Source organism: Gymnoscopelus braueri (genome assembly GCF_963280865.1).
Source record: "Gymnoscopelus braueri genome assembly, chromosome: 7".
Lineage (NCBI taxonomy): Eukaryota > Metazoa > Chordata > Actinopteri > Myctophiformes > Myctophidae > Gymnoscopelus > Gymnoscopelus braueri.
Genome location: NC_137608.1, coordinates 29,533,640 through 29,552,093, shown reverse-complemented (window position 1 = coordinate 29,552,093; position 18,454 = coordinate 29,533,640). Strand labels below are relative to the sequence as shown.

Genomic DNA, 18,454 nt, shown 5'->3' with positions numbered 1-18,454 from the left:
CATTTTCTATTTACCTAAGAGGTGGAGAGACAGAGGGAGAACTCTGGTATTGAACAAGCAGTCTATAGCAATGATTGATATCAGAATATAACATTTAGACTATTTAAAATAAAATTAAAAATCACTAATGCTGCGATCACACTGGCAGCTACAAAGATACAGGCTACCATTCTATTTTTCAATAGAAGCCAGCGAAATGAAGATAGTAAGAAACATCTGATGTTTGTTGCTGCTACAAAAGCTACAACAGGTACAAAGCTACAAATATGCTGTAGTTTTGTATATTTTGTATCTGCCAGCATTACACCTTTAAGACACTGACTTCTTAAAACCAGAGTAAACAACCCCCCAAAAAAACCAGCAACAACCTTGTAACCATGGGCAAGGATCTTATATTTGAATTCAATTAGCTAATCCCCAGACAAAGACTCATGAGCTTAATTTAATAACTTGGGGACCAAGACTCCAGGGCACATGCCATTAGGATTACACTTGTCATACAGGGACACTTTTGACTGAAAGGACGTGGTGAATATGAAAGTTAAGTTTCAGGAGGTGTTGTAGATCATTTCTATTGAATCAGAAAGGCTTCCCAACAACGCTGCTTTTAAGAGGTTATAGAACGTGTTAACTTATTACTCAAAGTTACGACAGACAACGACGAATATAATCACATATTAGTTTATTCACATAGTCAGCCATCCATAAGCCAATAACACAAGCTGAAGCAGACCGCTGCAGGTCTGCCTAGGATTTCACAGGATTCAGGGTGTCTTTATACATGAGATGAATGTCGTCACAGTGTAATCCAAGTACATTCATTAATGTTATTCGTAAAACACTTTACCCATCTGAGAGCTTTGACCTTTCCAAGTCCATGTCACATTGACTGGTCAAACCGGGAACCCTGTCTTACATTTGCCAGTTCTTGTCTATAAGTAACCTGTTGACTTTAGGATGGGATATCCTAATGTCCGAATCTATGTTGTGCTGTGTCACCAGTCATGCATCTTAACTCGTGTGTCTAGGTTCTTATTACTGTGGTGGTCCGTGTATTTTGCAATGAGTCTTTCACAACTCCAGGTATGACATTACGTTACTGAGCGGACTGGGTGAGAGTTTAGAGTGTCAGTTTGCAGCAGGCTGCAAACTTTCCCGCCTCTGCCTCTGTCCTTCTGTCACCCTGTATCTGACAAGGCCTCTTACCCAGCTCTCTACTAATACATTCACAAAGTGGTAAACTTCATATATAACACTAAAAGAGTACAACATTCCCTCCTTCCAACGGTTAAAACCGTTGGATCTATAGTTATATATGTGCTTTAAGCCGATATGAGATCAATATTTCTCATTGGCACGTTTGCGCCATGTTTCCATGTTTATTTTAATAACTGCTGTTCTTACTTTGGACTCCTTGCAGATGAAAAAACTCCTTTTTACAATCATTTTAAACAGTGCTGTGTTTTACAGAGTTGGTTTACATATTTTTCAATACATATACAGTACATTCACATTTGTATTTCCTTGCTTAGTTACATTACATTTGTGTGAGACTTACACATTAATATCTTTTTATTAATATATCTTAGCTCTTTACACTCTTTGGGTAATTAATGTACATCAATACAAACTTTAACTTTACTTGTTGGGCTTTTTTACTGTGACCCCCAATGTTGGGACGTGTGTGGTGTCCCTCCTTGGTTTACATTTTTACTTCAAATATTTTATTTAAAATATGTCATTTTTCTTAATCTAAAATTACTATCTTCCCTCCTTGGCTAAATTCTTTTTCTCCATGTTTGTCAACAATGACTGTTGATAATGAGAAACTAATCTCTCATTATCTGCCAGCTTTAATCACATTCTTTGGAGTCGATGGTCTGAAATTACTGATTACTTGCGTATTTCCTCCCCTCGTTATTCCCGCATTCGAACATCCCGGAAGTCGATGGTTGAGACTCTTACGACCCTCTTCCTTCGTTGTTCCCGCTTTGGTGCTCCTGTGATTGAAGTGCCATAGTCCTGTTGACTACGGTCATCCCGACTGTTGTTTCATTTCTTCCTTTGTCATTCCACTCAGCCTCTGAGGAGACAGTATGTTGTCAGATGGGGGTCCTATTGTCTTTATCCTAGTCTCCACTCTCGGGTGAGGAGCCTGTGTGTGTGACAGAATTTCTGTCCACTCTGTGATCTGGCCATCTTGCTGTTGCCCACAGGCCGAACTCCTCTTTGTAGTCATTCGTCTGGGGTGTCATCCAACTTTAAGGCGGATGGGTTCACCCCACCTTCTTGGCTTTCTTTTGCTCAAGTGTTGTCTTCGGGTTCCTAAAGAACTGTTAACATATGTGCTACAAACATATTTTATTCCTCATAGCCTAATTATTTCTCTAGATTCTGATCTTATTTAGCATTTTACTTAGACCTTGTATTACTTTATCCAAGTTTTCTTATGCTACCGCATCGTGTATTTGACTGTAAACAAAACAAAAAACAAAAAAAAACATTATTTACGTTACAATCTGATGTCCTGTATATATTTTAATTTAAATAAGGCCCTCCTTTTTCCCTGTCTCTTCTCCAGCTCTCTCTTACAGTTTTTTACCTTTAATTTTTGGGCTCTTTGTTATTATTCTTTTAGCATAAACCAATGTTTTAATCAGATCGTGTACCGTACCACAGATATTTACCTTATTTATTATTTTTTCAGTATAGTTCATACTTTATAAAAAATAATAATGTGGTACTCCATGTCTCCAATGTTACACATGATATTGTAATAACAATAATAATCTTTACATAACTTTCATCAGTGAACTTAATATTTCATGAAATTTTTCCAGTATTGGTACCCTCCTGGTGCATGTCATGCACATTACACCTATATTGTTATTAGTGGAAAAACACACAATTTAATGCTATTTCCTATCACATATGTAGTTTCAAATGCCAGTTCCCTGTCACCCATTTATTGACTATGGGTTGTATGCTGCCTGTAAATCCAATCTATGCCTGTCCTGTTTTTGCTTGCAAGCCTGCTTCAAGCAGCTGGGGGGAATCCCTTGTGGCTGTGTGGGGTTGGTTATCTGGCCAGTAGAGGCGGGAAATTCTCTAGGAGCACGATCACATGAGACAAACATAGTTCTCACGTTACAGGGAAACCTGCATTCTGTGTGCAGTCGTTCCCCACCCTCCTATTACCCTGCCCCCCCCTTATTATTTTGGCGTTTTTTCTTCCCTCCCATGTTGTCAGTCACTCTGTGAGTGACGGCTTGATACGTTACAGCCACACCCCTCAGACGGATCCTTGACTAAAAACGAACCTATCCCGTCTGATGCACGTAACAGCATTTTATTGGCTGCTTAATGTTATTGAGACATGGCCTTGCACTTTCTGGTGGACACAAATTCACTGCTTTCAGACTGTCCGGTTTCATAGTTTGAACCACAGGCAGTTTGGGAAAAACCGGCTTTTGACTTTTAACATACCTAAATTACTTAGTTTTGATGTTATCATTATTCCAATTCTGTTTATTTTATCATTTCATATCCTAATACTTTTGATATTACAATATCTGGTGCACACTGTGTACTCACGATCTCACATTGGATGTAAATATTTTATTTTAAAATTGACCTACTCTGACAGCGTCCTTTACATCTGAGGGCTGTTTGAAGACTCTTGGCACCTTTGTTCTATTGGGATGCAGTCTAGGAGAGAGAGAAACAGAGAAAACGTTACCTATGTCCCCAATACACCTCATATGTATCATACGTTTGTCTACTTGGATATATACTTAAATTTGTCTGGGAGTCTTAAACTTCTTTCTTCGTTGGTTGGTGGCTTTCTAAACAACCCAAAAACAAACATCAGACAGTTACTCTTTAGCTTCTTTCAAATATGTCTAAAAATGTTGTATTGGACATCAATTATTTTAACTTAGTCTTTCACTGTACAGTACCATCCCTCTGACCCAGATTCTAGAGAACAGAGAGAGAGAGTTACTAGCATTATTTTATAACATGTTTAGTTAATATTAACAGTTTTCAGTCAAATATATCAATGCATCTAGCCATTATTTCAGCAAAACCCTGCAGGAGTCTCTCTATATTCTATTAATATATATAGCTCCTCAAGTGTCTTAATTTCTTTTGGCTTTTCTCCCGGAAATGCCAATGGAGTCTTAATTTCGCTGGGCCTGATTAAATTGCTATGTGGCAAAGTTCCCGGAAATACCTCAACTATTTTGAGTTCTTACAGACATTGCCTAGGTTAATTATAAGTTTTAAGTCGGTTGCCGACAACATCATATTTTTTCCTTAGTGCAAATCCTAAATAGAGTAAAACAGAAAATTTCAAAATGGAAAAGGACAGGTGAAACAGGTGTGCCTACAAGAATGGCGTTCCCCCTACCTCAGCTGCCTAACCACCTCTAAACTACCACAACTTGCCCTGATCTTCCGTGGTCCTCTCCGGGTTCCTCTTTCCAACTGAGCATCCCGGCGGTACCATCCAATCCCATCTTTTGTGGGACAGAATCTATCAAACCATACAAGAAAGAAACAAAAGCACAACGAATCCCACAGGGGGAAACGCCGTTATCCTATTTGGGTGGGGAACACCATCATCCCTCCTTTATAACTTAATTTCCAAATTATGTTTTAACTTGCATTCTCCACTTTAATTCAAAATTAAACTTATTGTCTATATCCGAGACTGTTAGTCAGTAGAGCATCATACAGTTATTTTCTGCTCTTAACATTTAAACACACATTCTCACATCTTTTCCACACATATTCTTACACATGTTTGTGGTCATATGCAAATAGCCGAATATGCTTTATCTTAAGTGTTTGAAGAAAAACATGTTTTTGATTGATCAGGTCACAACCATGCTTTTCACACAATCATCATACTTGTGCTGACATTGATTTTTATGCTGTTAGTAAGGTAAAGCTGTGACGTCACATTTATAGCACTTGGAATAGCAATGAGCAATTTGACATTTAAGCACATATATATTTTCTCAAATGGAATGTAGGCAAAAAGGCTTAACACAAAGGTCCTTATAAAAAATATATCCACACGTAGTTGAGAGATTTACTTTTTTTCAAATAAAACAAGTCTCAAGTTTTTAGACCCAGCTATGATTACCACGTCCACGAATCGTAAAATGCTCCGAAAATAAATCCCAACATCTTTCAGAAGAATTATGATGCCACAGGTTACCATCAACTACATTACCGGACTGCTTCTTCTGATTACGAAACTGTAAATACCTTCACCAGGTATAAGTGTGATCAATCTCAGAAACAATGAAACCACCCTTTGAATAAGAGTGAAAACGTTGTAGCTACTAATCATTGTTTGATTACGTCTCCCGTCACCCGGGAGTCATTGTTTGAGTATATCCCGTCACCCGGGAGTCAGCTGTGTCTAAGGATAGACTCAGTGTGTTAAACCCGAGCCAATGCACATACATTCCATACATTCCTGTGACCTCTCCAGTTTCAGCAGTCCGTTGGGCCTCTGGTACGTTTCCCTTAATAAGTTTGGTTTAAAGCAAAACTGAGACCATTTCGTGGTAGCCCTACGGAATCTTTTCTTCACATTTCATACATTCCTACCCTCATATTGTTATGTATATATATTTATATATAAAAAAAATACATCTTTCTATCAAAAAAAGGTAATCTACCTGCTTGTTCAGAAGGCCTTCTTTCTCAGGGAATGTGCGTCTGAGATTCCGTTTTTTGGCATCCAGTCTGGTCTCGTACTTTATCCTGTTCGATTGACGCCATTAATGTAGATCATTTCTATTGAATCAGAAAGGCTTCCCAACAACGCTGCTTTTAAGAGGTTATAGAACGTGTTAACTTATTACTCAAAGTTACGACAGACAACGACGAATATAATCACATATTAGTTTATTCACATAGTCAGCCATCCATAAGCCAATAACACAAGCTGAAGCAGACCGCTGCAGGTCTGCCTAGGATTTCACAGGATTCAGGGTGTCTTTATACATGAGATGAATGTCGTCACAGTGTAATCCAAGTACATTCATTAATGTTATTCGTAAAACACTTTACCCATCTGAGAGCTTTGACCTTTCCAAGTCCATGTCACATTGACTGGTCAAACCGGGAACCCTGTCTTACATTTGCCAGTTCTTGTCTATAAGTAACCTGTTGACTTTAGGATGGGATATCCTAATGTCCGAATCTATGTTGTGCTGTGTCACCAGTCATGCATCTTAACTCGTGTGTCTAGGTTCTTATTACTGTGGTGGTCCGTGTATTTTGCAATGAGTCTTTCACAACTCCAGGTATGACATTACGTTACTGAGCGGACTGGGTGAGAGTTTAGAGTGTCAGTTTGCAGCAGGCTGCAAACTTTCCCGCCTCTGCCTCTGTCCTTCTGTCACCCTGTATCTGACAAGGCCTCTTACCCAGCTCTCTACTAATACATTCACAAAGTGGTAAACTTCATATATAACACTAAAAGAGTACAACAGTGTTTAGGGGAAACCAGGGCACATCTTGCAATTATGTCAGAACTGTATAATTCCACATTTAGACCAGAGTTTGAGTTCCTCATAAATATTAATGTGAAAGGTTATGGTTAGCCAGATCATAAACCCAAGCTAGCTAGGTTACACAAGCAAGTTGAGTGAAAACTATATGTTTTAGGTAGTTATGTACAGTATTCAAATGTTACTAGAGTGCAAGTTCAGGCCTTTTGTATATTCTGAGTTAAAGACGATAGGTAGATAAGGTGTACTCTCAGGTGATTCTAAATATACTTAAAAGTTGCAGAAACATCACTTTATTAAATATATATTTTGAATTATTAGACATAGGGCTTTAAGCACTCACTCCAACGCGCTAATAATAACTCAAAACAGACAAGAAACGTAATGGGATTATGGTAGTCTAGAATTGTTTCCAGAAAGCAAACCTTGTCAAATGTAATGAGTGGTTTTGTCAGTGTTGGTAATGACCAGGTAAAACCAGGCTTAGTTTTATGCAAGTGAAACCATGGCAGGCTTCTAATACCTTTTATGGAGCCAAATAAGGCATCTAGTTGCTTAGAATGTAGGCAATTGTGTAAATGTACTTACATGAGAATAGAATCAAGGTCACCAGTTGATTAGGCATTGATGCACAATGATAAATTATTTCAGTTTAAGTCTGCTTCAGCCCTGTGGTCAGTGATTTTTTTTACAACGGGATAATACTTTGTCATACAAAAGGTGTGTATATGTACAGTATATACACATATGTGTATATGCACTACTGTATATAAAAATAAAGGGCCTTTTTAAAAGGCATTTACTGTAGTCTTTGCACATCCCTAGACTTTTGATCCTTAACTTTTATACGCTACAGTAGGTCACTCGTTCCCAAACTGGGGGTCCCCAAATAATTTTGGGGGGTCCCCAGATGATTAGCTTAATGTGCAACATTGTTTTCCCACTCAACAGTAAACACACCACCATACAGTACAAGTGTATACAGGGTATCTGCACATTTATAAAGTGACAATTTAAGGACTTTTAAGACCTTTAATAATGCCAAATATTATGTAAGAAAGAGGCAAACATTGAAAATAGCTGATCTACAAGCTTGTAGACCAAAATGGACAATATTTGGTATAGTTAGCTTGTAGATCGGCTATTTTCTTTTGACGTACAATGATGAAGAGGAAGAGCGGGTTTAAGTGGTAAAACAGTCCAGTTTAAATCCACACTCTGTAGTTAAAGCTGCACTATGCAACTTTCCTCTTCAACCCCGGATTTGAACCCGGTTTCGTGCGCAAGTGCTGACATTTTTACCAGTGACATTTTATCCCCTGCTTGCTCAGGGGATAAATTGAATCTCTACCATCAGGTCAAAATCCGTGTCAGATCCTGTGTCTAGGTGAGACATGACCTTTGACACGATCTAAAGGTCTCAATAGAAGAGTATTAACATACTCTTATCATACAGATTGGACAAAATTACATTTTATTCATTAAAGAAAAGTTACATTGTGCCGCTTTAACATACAGTATATGAGACCAGTTTACATATAGTTTGACATATGAATATCCTAACAGGGATTTTAAATGGCTCCATTTGATTAAAAAAATTGGAAAATGATTAAACAAAAACTGTTTTATTTCAGAACCACACCCTTTCCTCAAGTGAAGAAAATTGAATAAACGAGGAACTTTGGTGATTAAGTTCATTTTATTCAAATCTGGACCTCATTTTCACTGTAAAACATCTCTTTGAAAAGGATGATTTCTCCACAAACACATTCCAACACATGATACACAATTGACAACAGGCAGGCAAAAAGGGGTTGGCACACCCCACATCACTTTAGTACAGAACATCTTCAAATAAAGTTTCTAAAAATAGGAGGGGAATGCAAAAGAAAATGACTAAGTCCTCTTGTCCTCGAGTCTTGAGTAGAGAGTTAAGTGCTTGAACTGAAGAAGCATTGTACAGACAAAAAGGAAAACTTCTTGGCACAGCACATCTAAAATAGGCTACATAAATTTAAAAAGATGGAGTTGTATCTTTTTCTATCTCACTGCAATGCCAATGGTCATTCAGAAGACATTCAATCTCAACAGAGAATGCATGTCATATTTTCACTGTAGAATCTCAGCTGGTCATGATCAGCAGATATGAAGTAGACAGTGCATAACGCCTAGTTACAAGTATTAAGGGATTTTATCTAGTAGCAACTTAAAGCATACGATATATCTTGCATTTCAAGAAAACGTTAGAATTGACAGAAACCAATCAGTAAAGCCTGTTCCTGGGGCATTTAAGATGGTTGGGAATTTACTTTCTCAGAAATGGGCATGAACCTCCATTTTAGTAACAACTATGAGCATCTCATCCCACTTAAAGGGTGTGTAAGAGATATTGTTTTTGTTAAAATACACTGTTAAATAGCTTAATATTCCTATAGTAATCATTGTTTTAGAATGTTTCTTTAACAGGTCTCCCTGTCTCTCTAGCTCTTTAGTAAACAGAAAATGCCTTTACAGTGAATTTAAAAATAAAAAATAAAAAAATAAATTGTAACGCTATCAAATCAAAGCTGATAAATGTGTTCTCTCCTCCTGATTAGATGAAATTGATGACCCACCTGAAAATGTATTTTCAGTTTACTAAAGAGCTGGAGAGACGAGGAGACCCCTGTTGTTGAATAAACACTATAGCAAGTATAACTATGAGAATATAGACCTTTTAACCCAAAAAATATCACTTACTGCAATTTCAAGCCCGGGTTATACTTGGTTGTGCAAAAATAGCTGATCTACGAGCTCACAATGCACCGTGATAGATCTGCTATTTTGGTGTGCGACTCCTAAACTAAAGTGGGCAACTAAAGTGGTTTGAATGGTTTTGTATATAATATTCAGAGAAATCTGTCTCCTTTTCTCTGAAAGAAACATGGGTCTTGATTTACTATTTCACATTAAATATGATTAACTTTTATACAATAGAGAGCTGGACCTCTCCAACGCAGCTAAGCAAGATTACCTCAGTGACCTAGAATAGCAACAAGATAATTGCAGAGATGCATTGGGAGGCCAGGTCAAATCTTACTTAAATTACAGTGTACATGAATATTATCCACCAAATTACACATCATTATCAGTAATACATATACACAGGTCACTGCCTAAATACTCTTACATGATGCTGTGACAAATAACAAGTATTGATGGAAAACTATGGCCTTGGCATGGTATTTTAAATACTTAGGCTATGTTTGTGTAAAACGGGGGCTGGATCTGGGCTGAATCATAGTGTGAGCAAGGGCTGGGAGATATGGCCAAAATCTAATATATTTTTTTGACCAAATACCTCGATATTGTGGGGATGACTTTTGAGGTTTTCACTTAATATTTACACAATTACATTTTTGGGCGGTGAAACCGCCCCTATATGTGAGGTTTGGACATTTGCACCCCCCAACCCTGCGCTGTGATTGGCCACCAGTGTACCCCCCTAACCCTGCACCGTGATTGGCCAATCACAGTATATTCAGGACTGTGATTGGCTAGTGAAACATGACACATGTGCATAGCCCTATAAATAGGACTATGCACTTTAAAAAAACACATTTATGTTTTTTTTAAAGTTAGGGGTGTACAATGGTTGGTGCACAATATTACTTTTCTTTAAGTGAACTTCCATCACTGTGATGTCCACTGTGACCACACCGCCCACTTCACACTGGGTGTGATTTTTGATAAATAATCAATATACCTAATAAATACGTGGATAAAGGTAAATAATAGAACAACTAAAAGTCATGTAAGTTCAGAAATTCCGACTGTAATGCAGTCTTTAAAACGAAGAAGAGACAACACTTATCACAATATGACGATATCCAAAATCCCAGACAATATTTCCCAGTCCTGCCCTAAGAGAGGTGTATGGTTTGGTCAATATAGTAATCAGTGCAAAAGTTGACCCAAACTATACAGACTTATTGAAATACTTAGAAAATCCACACTATACTGGAAAACTGGCTTAATCTAGCACTACCAGTCACAGTAAGTGCTCACAATAAGATAAAAAAGCATATAATTTACAGTTTGGAACATTCAAATGAGATTCTTTTTTTAGATTGTAAGATTTTAAGCATAAAAAGTTTAAACAGCATGTAAGAAAATTGCAAGCTGTTTGGAACTGTGGCCACAAATCTTGGTAATTGAGGGAGTTTTTGTAGGGCACAAATTGGCCATATTAAACTTTGCCTATTACCACAAAAGTGTGTTAACAGCGTGTATAAATCAAGACAGTCTGCATTTGAATGGAAAAAACTGCTTTTATAGTGCTTTAAAAAATGCTCCATTAAATTCTATGATGGTTGATCAAGAAGAATTGTTCCACAAAAGGTCCCATTTTTGCAAGCCTCATGGCATGTCATCTAACAGTGGACTGCCCTCCAGTGGACATGCTATGAAATGCCATTGACATACCAAAACATTAACAGAGTAACAGATTGGAAGTTGCATTATTACTAGTATAATCTATGCTGTGACTACAGTGTGCTCTATGGCCGTTGCTAAGTAACCACACATTCTATATGTGAAAACTTTTTAGTTCAAGAAAAGAGACAACATACTGACAGAGCAAACTGGCCAAACCCTATTCTGGTGTTACACAATGGTACTGTGCTGCTGTGAAACCTATGAATAATTCAGACCTAACATCACAGACACCCTTCTAATGATTTCTGTGTCGCAAGCTCATAAATTAAATCAAATTAACAAGAGACAATGAAATTGTCTACTTGGATTTTAATCACCACAGCGCTAGGGTCACTTGTCCTTTAGTGCAATGGATAATAGGAATGGATAACTGTAAATATAACTATGGTTGGAGGAAAAATACAGTACTTGAGAAATGTAAAAAAATAAATAAAAGGCAAGATCAAATGATCAGAACGTAAAAAAAGATTGGTTACAGTCATGCACATTGACTAAGCATGCATCAGAAGCACTATGAAATAGAAGGTCGACATTAGCTAGGGTAGTGGCAAATTTGTCATTAAAGTATTGGTACAAGTCTCTATCTTTCACTAAGGTACAAACAGTAATACAATTTTGGAGACTTGTAAGCCAAATTGTCTAGAGAAAAGGTAATACCAGTTTTAACTAATCGTTTTACACATGGCTTAAAATTCCCCATGTTACTGTCACACATTGTTACTGTAGATACCAATCATATATGAGGACAAGGGCGAGCAGAATGTGAAGAACATGTGTATTCAAAATAAATCCTTCGTTTCGACTCGTTCCCCTGCTCAAAGGTCGATGCCTTGACTAGATTGCAACTTATACTAGGGATGTGCGCGGTTATTTGACTAAATGGTTAAATGGTGCTGCCTCTACTAAACGTCTACTGAAATACTATTAGTTTAAAAGTAGAATATAGATTTTGTATATAGACAAGTTTTGTTTTACACATTTGTGTTTTGCCCCGAAATTACGTTCATGTCTTAATAAAATGTCGCTTTAAAAGAGCTAAAAATACGTGGCAAAATTGTTAACACTGATATTCCCAGCAGCACTGCAGTGAATCGAAGTAGCTACAGGATGTCTGTTCGTCACACGATGGCCGCAATAGACAGGCCATTCAGCTTTGTTGAAGGCAAAGGCTTCAATAAACTGATGGGACTACATCGAGCCGGAATACACAGTGCTGCAGGGAAGGACAATGATAATGGCAGGTACCAACATTAATTCAGCAAATGTGTATACCATTCCAGGCAACCAGGTGTAAGTCATTCAACAACTTGTTTAAACGTGACATTTTGTCTGAAATGAATGCATTTGGAGGATAGCCACGAGCATTGAGATGATATAAAATAAATAAATGCTCTGTAATTCAATTTGCGGCCATGCATTATGCACAGATAATGAATAATTATTAATACATTTTGGATTAGTCGATTTTACAAAAAAACATTGTTTACTCGTCAATTAAATGAGTCGCTGCGCACATCCCTACTTAACACATACGTCTAACGGTGTTTTAATGTCAGTGGTGTTTAATGTAACAAAAAGGACAGAATTGCAAATGTTATTTAGGGGAATGATTAGTGATTTAGCCCTGTTAGCCCTGTTTGTCCCTGTGTGAGGGCAGCAAATACAGTACTATACAAGTCAATATAGATTCAAACATTAGTTCAGAATTCACTATTCTGACATGATCTTAGTTAAAACAGAAAGGATACATGCAGCATTCATCCTTAATTGCTGCAAATGTATGAGATTGATACAGCTGATGTCAATATCTAACGTTTTATGGATTATTTCTGTCCATGTCCCTGAGATATTGCTGCCTGTCCGCCTATTTTTCTACCAGTCTGATGGCTACTTCACAATATCCAGTGCTTTTAACATTTCCCAAGCAAGAAACAGATACAGACACGCACACAAACAAACGCTTGCTTGTGCATGACACTCGCATGAATTCTTTCAAGCACACAAGAAAAAGAGGTCCCGATATCTGCCGCTTCTATGGAATGGAGACTAAATGACACGGTGACATCTATGCCACTTCAAACTGTTTGGACGGAAATATGTCATAGCTCTTCCTGCTATCAGTCGTTTAACATCTGCTGCATTCGCTGCCTTCTAAATACACAAATACGGTGTTTGGATGACAAACCCTACCCCTGTCCCACTTTGATAGCCTCAGAAAGGAGAAGGGGGTGTATGCAGAAAGGGAGCATAGGCAGATCTACTACCCAGGCAGTTTCCTAACCCTGCTGCTGTATGAGCCAGCAGACCGATCGGAGTGCTCATTTTGTTTTTTTCAAAGTCCCATGTATGGATTAGCGCTGTTTTTTTTTCCAGACAAGAAATTTCTTAACAGGTGATAATAACCTACTTTGTTCACCATGGGTTGACAACTCGGACAGCGTGCTTATAGATAGCATTGCTATCGGTTGCCTCAAGGCCTCGCCTGCCTTGTTTTCCATTATTATCTTTAGATATTTTAATTCATGAAACGTAGTGTATTGTATATGTAACACTAAATTCACAATTTTCATTCTCAGTCAATGTCTATAGACAGGGATATTCGTGTTTAACATGGAAATGTCCAGTCTGGGTTTAAAACTGCCTGGGCTGTGGATCTGCCTCTTTAAGTGTTCAGACACCCCATATATAAAGAGAAAGACAATATTAGACCCATAAGTTACCCCTCAGAATATTAAAAAAAAAGGTAAAAAGAAACAAACATACATTTTATATGCTCATTCATAAATCGCAACCCCCGAAACTTGTAACCCCATTTGGAGAGTTCCTCTGAAGATGTAGGATTAGGGCTGAATTCCTTTTCTCTTTTAAATAATCTTGCACATCTCCTTTTCTTAGTACCTCTTGGCAGATGTAAATGCTTTAAAGGACTTAATGGACCATACACAGTCTGGTAGATTTTCAGATACCAAATATTAATATTACCCCTTCAGAGTAACCTCCCCTCCCTCCCCAGTATCTCCCCACCCACAATCCACCTTTCTCTACTGGTCCCCGGTACGCTCCAGGCTGTCTATGACGCGGCTCAGCCTTATGTTGAGCAGTCTGACCTGAGTGTCCAGGTGGTCGATTTTCTCTTCCAGCGAGGCCGACGCACCACCCCTGCGCCAGTATGCGCCCACGGGTCCCGTCATAAAGTACACGGCCATGATGAAGCAGAGTGGCAGGACAGCGCGCTCGGGGTCGCCCTCAAACTTTTGCAGGATGTAGAGGCAGGACAGGGCAAAGAGGGTGACGCGGGCAAGCCAGAAGAACCGGCCGAAGACGGCATGCAGTAGGTAAAAGAAACCCCCAAGGAACAAGGAGAGGAACCAGTACGCCACGAGCACGGCGGCCACGAGGAGCAGGGCACGTGCCGGGGAGCTAGTGAGGGAGGTGGGGCTGAAGTAGTGGCTGAGGTTGGAGGCTGGTGGAAGAGAACGTGGGGATACAAACAACAGAAAGTGGATGGAAGAAGAGAGAGAAGGTAAGATTATTGCTGTGTCTTTAAAAGTCACCTTGCCATAAGACAAGAAATTTAATGTAGAAAAACACATGCTTTGCTAGATCAATTGTTCTCTGTTGTAAAAGAAATGCCACAAATATAACCTTAAAGATCACAAACGTACAGTCAATGCCCATGACATCCAGTAGATCAGTCCAGATCTTCCATATGGCGTCAATGAATCCATCCACTCCATGAACAAACCGCTCCGTTGTCTTAGAGAAGAACTGCAGATTGGGAAGCAATAAATATGTTTGCATTCATACAGAATCCTGGAGTATGTTTCTTTTCATATTAAATCATATAATAATGGATTATACAAGGATTAATCAAAATGTACTTGAAACTTAACTTAAGTAAGCAGTTCGGGCTCATTGGCATACAGGTTGGTATCTTATGTAGGTACAACAAAATATATATCTAACTCAAACAAAATCTTCATATTGCCTGTACTATTGTGGATGTAAGGACAATCTATGTCTATGACATAAAACGCTATTGATTAGTTAAGCAATACATTATATTTAATTGATTCTCTCATTTGCACTGCAGTTTATTGGGTCTCCAGTTGAGTGAGTGCTTATCAGGAAGAATACAAAATGACTTTTTGGGATAGGGTTAGCCTATCCTTTGCTAAGATTATTATAAGTTACATTCTAACTAAACTCTTAGGCAGATACCATGTTCTCCATGTCACTGCTGATTCTGCCATTGGACTTGCAGAGGCAGACATTTGAATTGCATTACAAACTGCACACATAAACAACAAGTTATTTAGAAATTGTCATGAAAACTATTAATTGTTGAAATTATGCCACATTTTCTTTTTGTAAAAATAATATGGAGTGAGTCCAACATACAAGTAATGCTCATCTAAAAGTAGTCTAACATGTAGGCTGCTCAATTCAGGAAGGAAGAAATGTTAGATTTAAATACAGGAAGTTGGGGCTTAAAATTGACTTTGCAATATTTGAGTTTCCTGCTACATAAAAGTAAAAGTGATATGGAGATCTGCATATATGATATCTAAAGGTCTCAAAAGGTCTCAAAAGCTTTCAAATGTTTCCATTTGAAAAGTTGAAATACTCTGGTCGGCTCAATTTGAATGGCACTTCTGTGAACTGTGGGTGCAAAACCAGTTACCAAGAAATCATTAAATAGTTATGTGAATTATCAGATGGACAATATTGTTTTTCTTCCAGATTAATCATGAGAATGCTTATCATCAAGTCTGCGTGTTTTAATGTGATTGACTGGCCCAATTCGCCTGATCCTTTCAATGTCACTGAACGTGTACAGTACATGTAGAAAACAATAGGCTATTCACCTGTTTCCTAGGCTGTGTGTTTTCCACTTCCTGTCGATTTCATTGGATATCATTGGTCATCTGACCAGTTTCATTGGATTTCATTGGATCAAATCAACAGGAAGTGGAAAACACACAGCCTAGGAAACAGGTGAATATGGTGCATCCTTACAAGGCATACAAGACAGGTGGGCACTAGGGACATCTGGGCACCATGTTTTTGGGACGAGTGGGCACCTGGAGAGGTGGGCACCAGGACAACTGGGCACCAAAACAATCTGGGCACTAGGGACATGTGGGCACTTAGGGGTGGAGATATCTGGGCACCTGGAGAGGTGGGAACCGGGATAACTGGGCACTAGGACGAGTGGGCACTTAGAGGTGGAGATAACTGGTCACCTGGATGAGTGGGCACCTGAATTAGGAAGTGTTTATTTAACTTACAGCATGCTGCTTTGATATTGGTAAGTGATATTTAATACACTGTTCTTGAATCCTAATTCATGTGCCCACATGTCCATAGCGCCCAGTTGGTTTTGGTGCCCAGTTGTCCAGGTTCCCAGTTATCTCCACCCCTAAGTGCCCACTCGTCCAGGTGCCCACATGTCCCTAGTGCCCAGATAGTTGTGGTGCTCAGTTGTCTCTAGTGCCCAGATGGTTTTGATGCCCAATTGTCCCTAGTGCCCAGATGGTTTTGGTGCCCACCTGTCCTGACGAGAAGTGCTGCATTGACGGAAATTCATACCAAGGTGTTCTCGACCCAGGGACAATCTTGGATTACATCGAAATTAAGAAGACAGCTGTCACGACCTGGGCCTATAACTGTTCTACCATCTGTGATAGTAGCCTGGACTGGTAGGCTTCATGTGACAGTATTCTGCAATGCATTGCATAAACAGTCTGTCTTCAGTACAAAGAGACTATCCGCTTAAATAGACAAAATGATTAATTAGGATGAACTCCTTAGGTCTTGCTCGCATTTCTTATCCAAAATGGCAACCATGTACCGTATTTCTGGTCAGACCAGGCGCGCTTTTCTGTTCACCGCCCATGCTGCCCTACAGTACTACATCATGCATTAAAAGCTGCTGGGATGGCAGTTGAGAGCAGAGCAGGTGTGTCTGTGTGTGACGGGCCGTGGCCGGGGTCACTAACCTTGTACAGTCCTCTGATGTTGTCCTCTCCGAACACATTGCTCAGGGTCTGGTAGATGCCGTTGGCCGCCCGTTTGAAGCTGTTCTGGGTGCTGGAGGACTCTTTCCTCCTGGCCGCCTCGGCTGCACCACACAGCAGAGCCGCGAAAAGCACCGATACGATGACGACGCGCTGGATTCCCTTCATAGTAGCACCAAAAAGGCCCCGAGTTTCCCCCAAGCTGAATTTAGTATTAAAAAAATGGCTCAAGTGTGGATCTAAACGGTTTAGTTAGCTGCCTAAATTATTAAGCACCTTGGAGGGATGATGTCAAGACGACGGGATAGCGCTGTGATCAGAGTTGCCAGGTTATGCGAGAGAAATAAGAAACTAGGAAAACAAGCCCAAAAGTAGCCCTAGAATGTCTGTGATCTTACATACATTTCAATGTATTTCAAATACATGAAATGTATGTAAGATTACAGAAATTCTAGGGCAAGCCAAAACATTTAAAAATAGCCGATCTACAAGCGATGCGGCGCGTTGTGATCTGCTATTTTCAAAAACTCTTGCAATAAAATGTGGAATATTTGGAATATTCTTTAAACATTCCCTGGCACAAAACATTTTCATGAAAATATTTGAGAACCACTGGTTTGAATACAAATCAAAACATCTGGAAGCAAGCCTAAATAAGCAAGTACACTTTAGAAACAAGCCCAAAAAAACGCAACCCTTACCCGCCGCAACTACCAATTTTTACAACTTTACAGAAAAGTCGCTTATAATAAGCGGACATGGCAACGCTGTCTGTGATGGTGATTCTTCAGTATGCTAGAAGCTAGGTTAACGTCTTAAGGCGCACGGTTGCCCTCACCGGGTAGGGAGTGGTATAACAACTCCCTTGCATGTGTACTACAACCATAGGACTACAACTTAACTTACTAACTAGATACACTTGAGGTTCAATTCATAATTTAGTAATTTTAGCAGGCGGTCTTACAAAATGCAAGAGCAGTGCAATAAAGGCCCTGCCATGAATTTGAATTAATAACATGAATAAGTAACGTTTTATTATGGCATAAGGCCACTTCTTCTGCCACTTCACTTCATCCACTAGGGCTTAGGCTACCCAATGCTACCATCTAGTGGATAATACAAATATGACAGAAATGCACCTGCTCGCTCATTTCCCTCTTTTTTTAAAAGTGTCATGTTCGAACCGAACGGAAACCAATGTTATGATGATGACACACACACACACACACACACACACACACACACACACACACACACACACACACACACACACACACACACACACACACACACACACACACACACATATATATATAATATATATTTGTATGGTCGATACTAAGCTTGGATGATGACATCATGAACATCATATATTTCCGTTCGAACGAGCAAGCAGTTGCATTTCTGTCACATTTACATGTCCAC

General features: G+C 39.0%; 1 protein-coding gene across 1 annotated transcript; it reads right to left on the bottom strand.

Annotated features, from left to right (window-relative positions):
• Nucleotides 1–7,990: 7,990 nt before the first annotated feature.
• On the bottom strand, nt 7,991–17,343 carry bri3bp (bri3 binding protein). Its single transcript, XM_080433331.1, has 3 exons — nt 17,012–17,343; nt 14,675–14,777; nt 7,991–14,472 (listed from the first exon to the last, which is right to left on the bottom strand). Exons 1-3 carry the CDS (start codon nt 17,195–17,197, stop codon nt 14,051–14,053), a joined length of 711 nt encoding a protein of 236 aa, XP_080289457.1. The 5' UTR covers nt 17,198–17,343; the 3' UTR covers nt 7,991–14,050.
• Between the last annotated feature and the right edge of the window lie 1,111 nt (nt 17,344–18,454).

Coding starts and splice junctions, on each gene's coding strand:
- bri3bp (XM_080433331.1), bottom strand. CDS start 17,197: ATGAAGGGAATCCAGCGCGTCGTCATCGTATCGGTGCTTTTCGCGGCT. Junction 14,778..17,011: donor ACATCAGAGGACTGTACAAG/GTTAGTGACCCC, acceptor CCCAATCTGCAG/TTCTTCTCTAAGACAACGGA. Junction 14,473..14,674: donor GGATGTCATGGGCATTGACT/GTACGTTTGTGA, acceptor CTCTTCCACCAG/CCTCCAACCTCAGCCACTAC.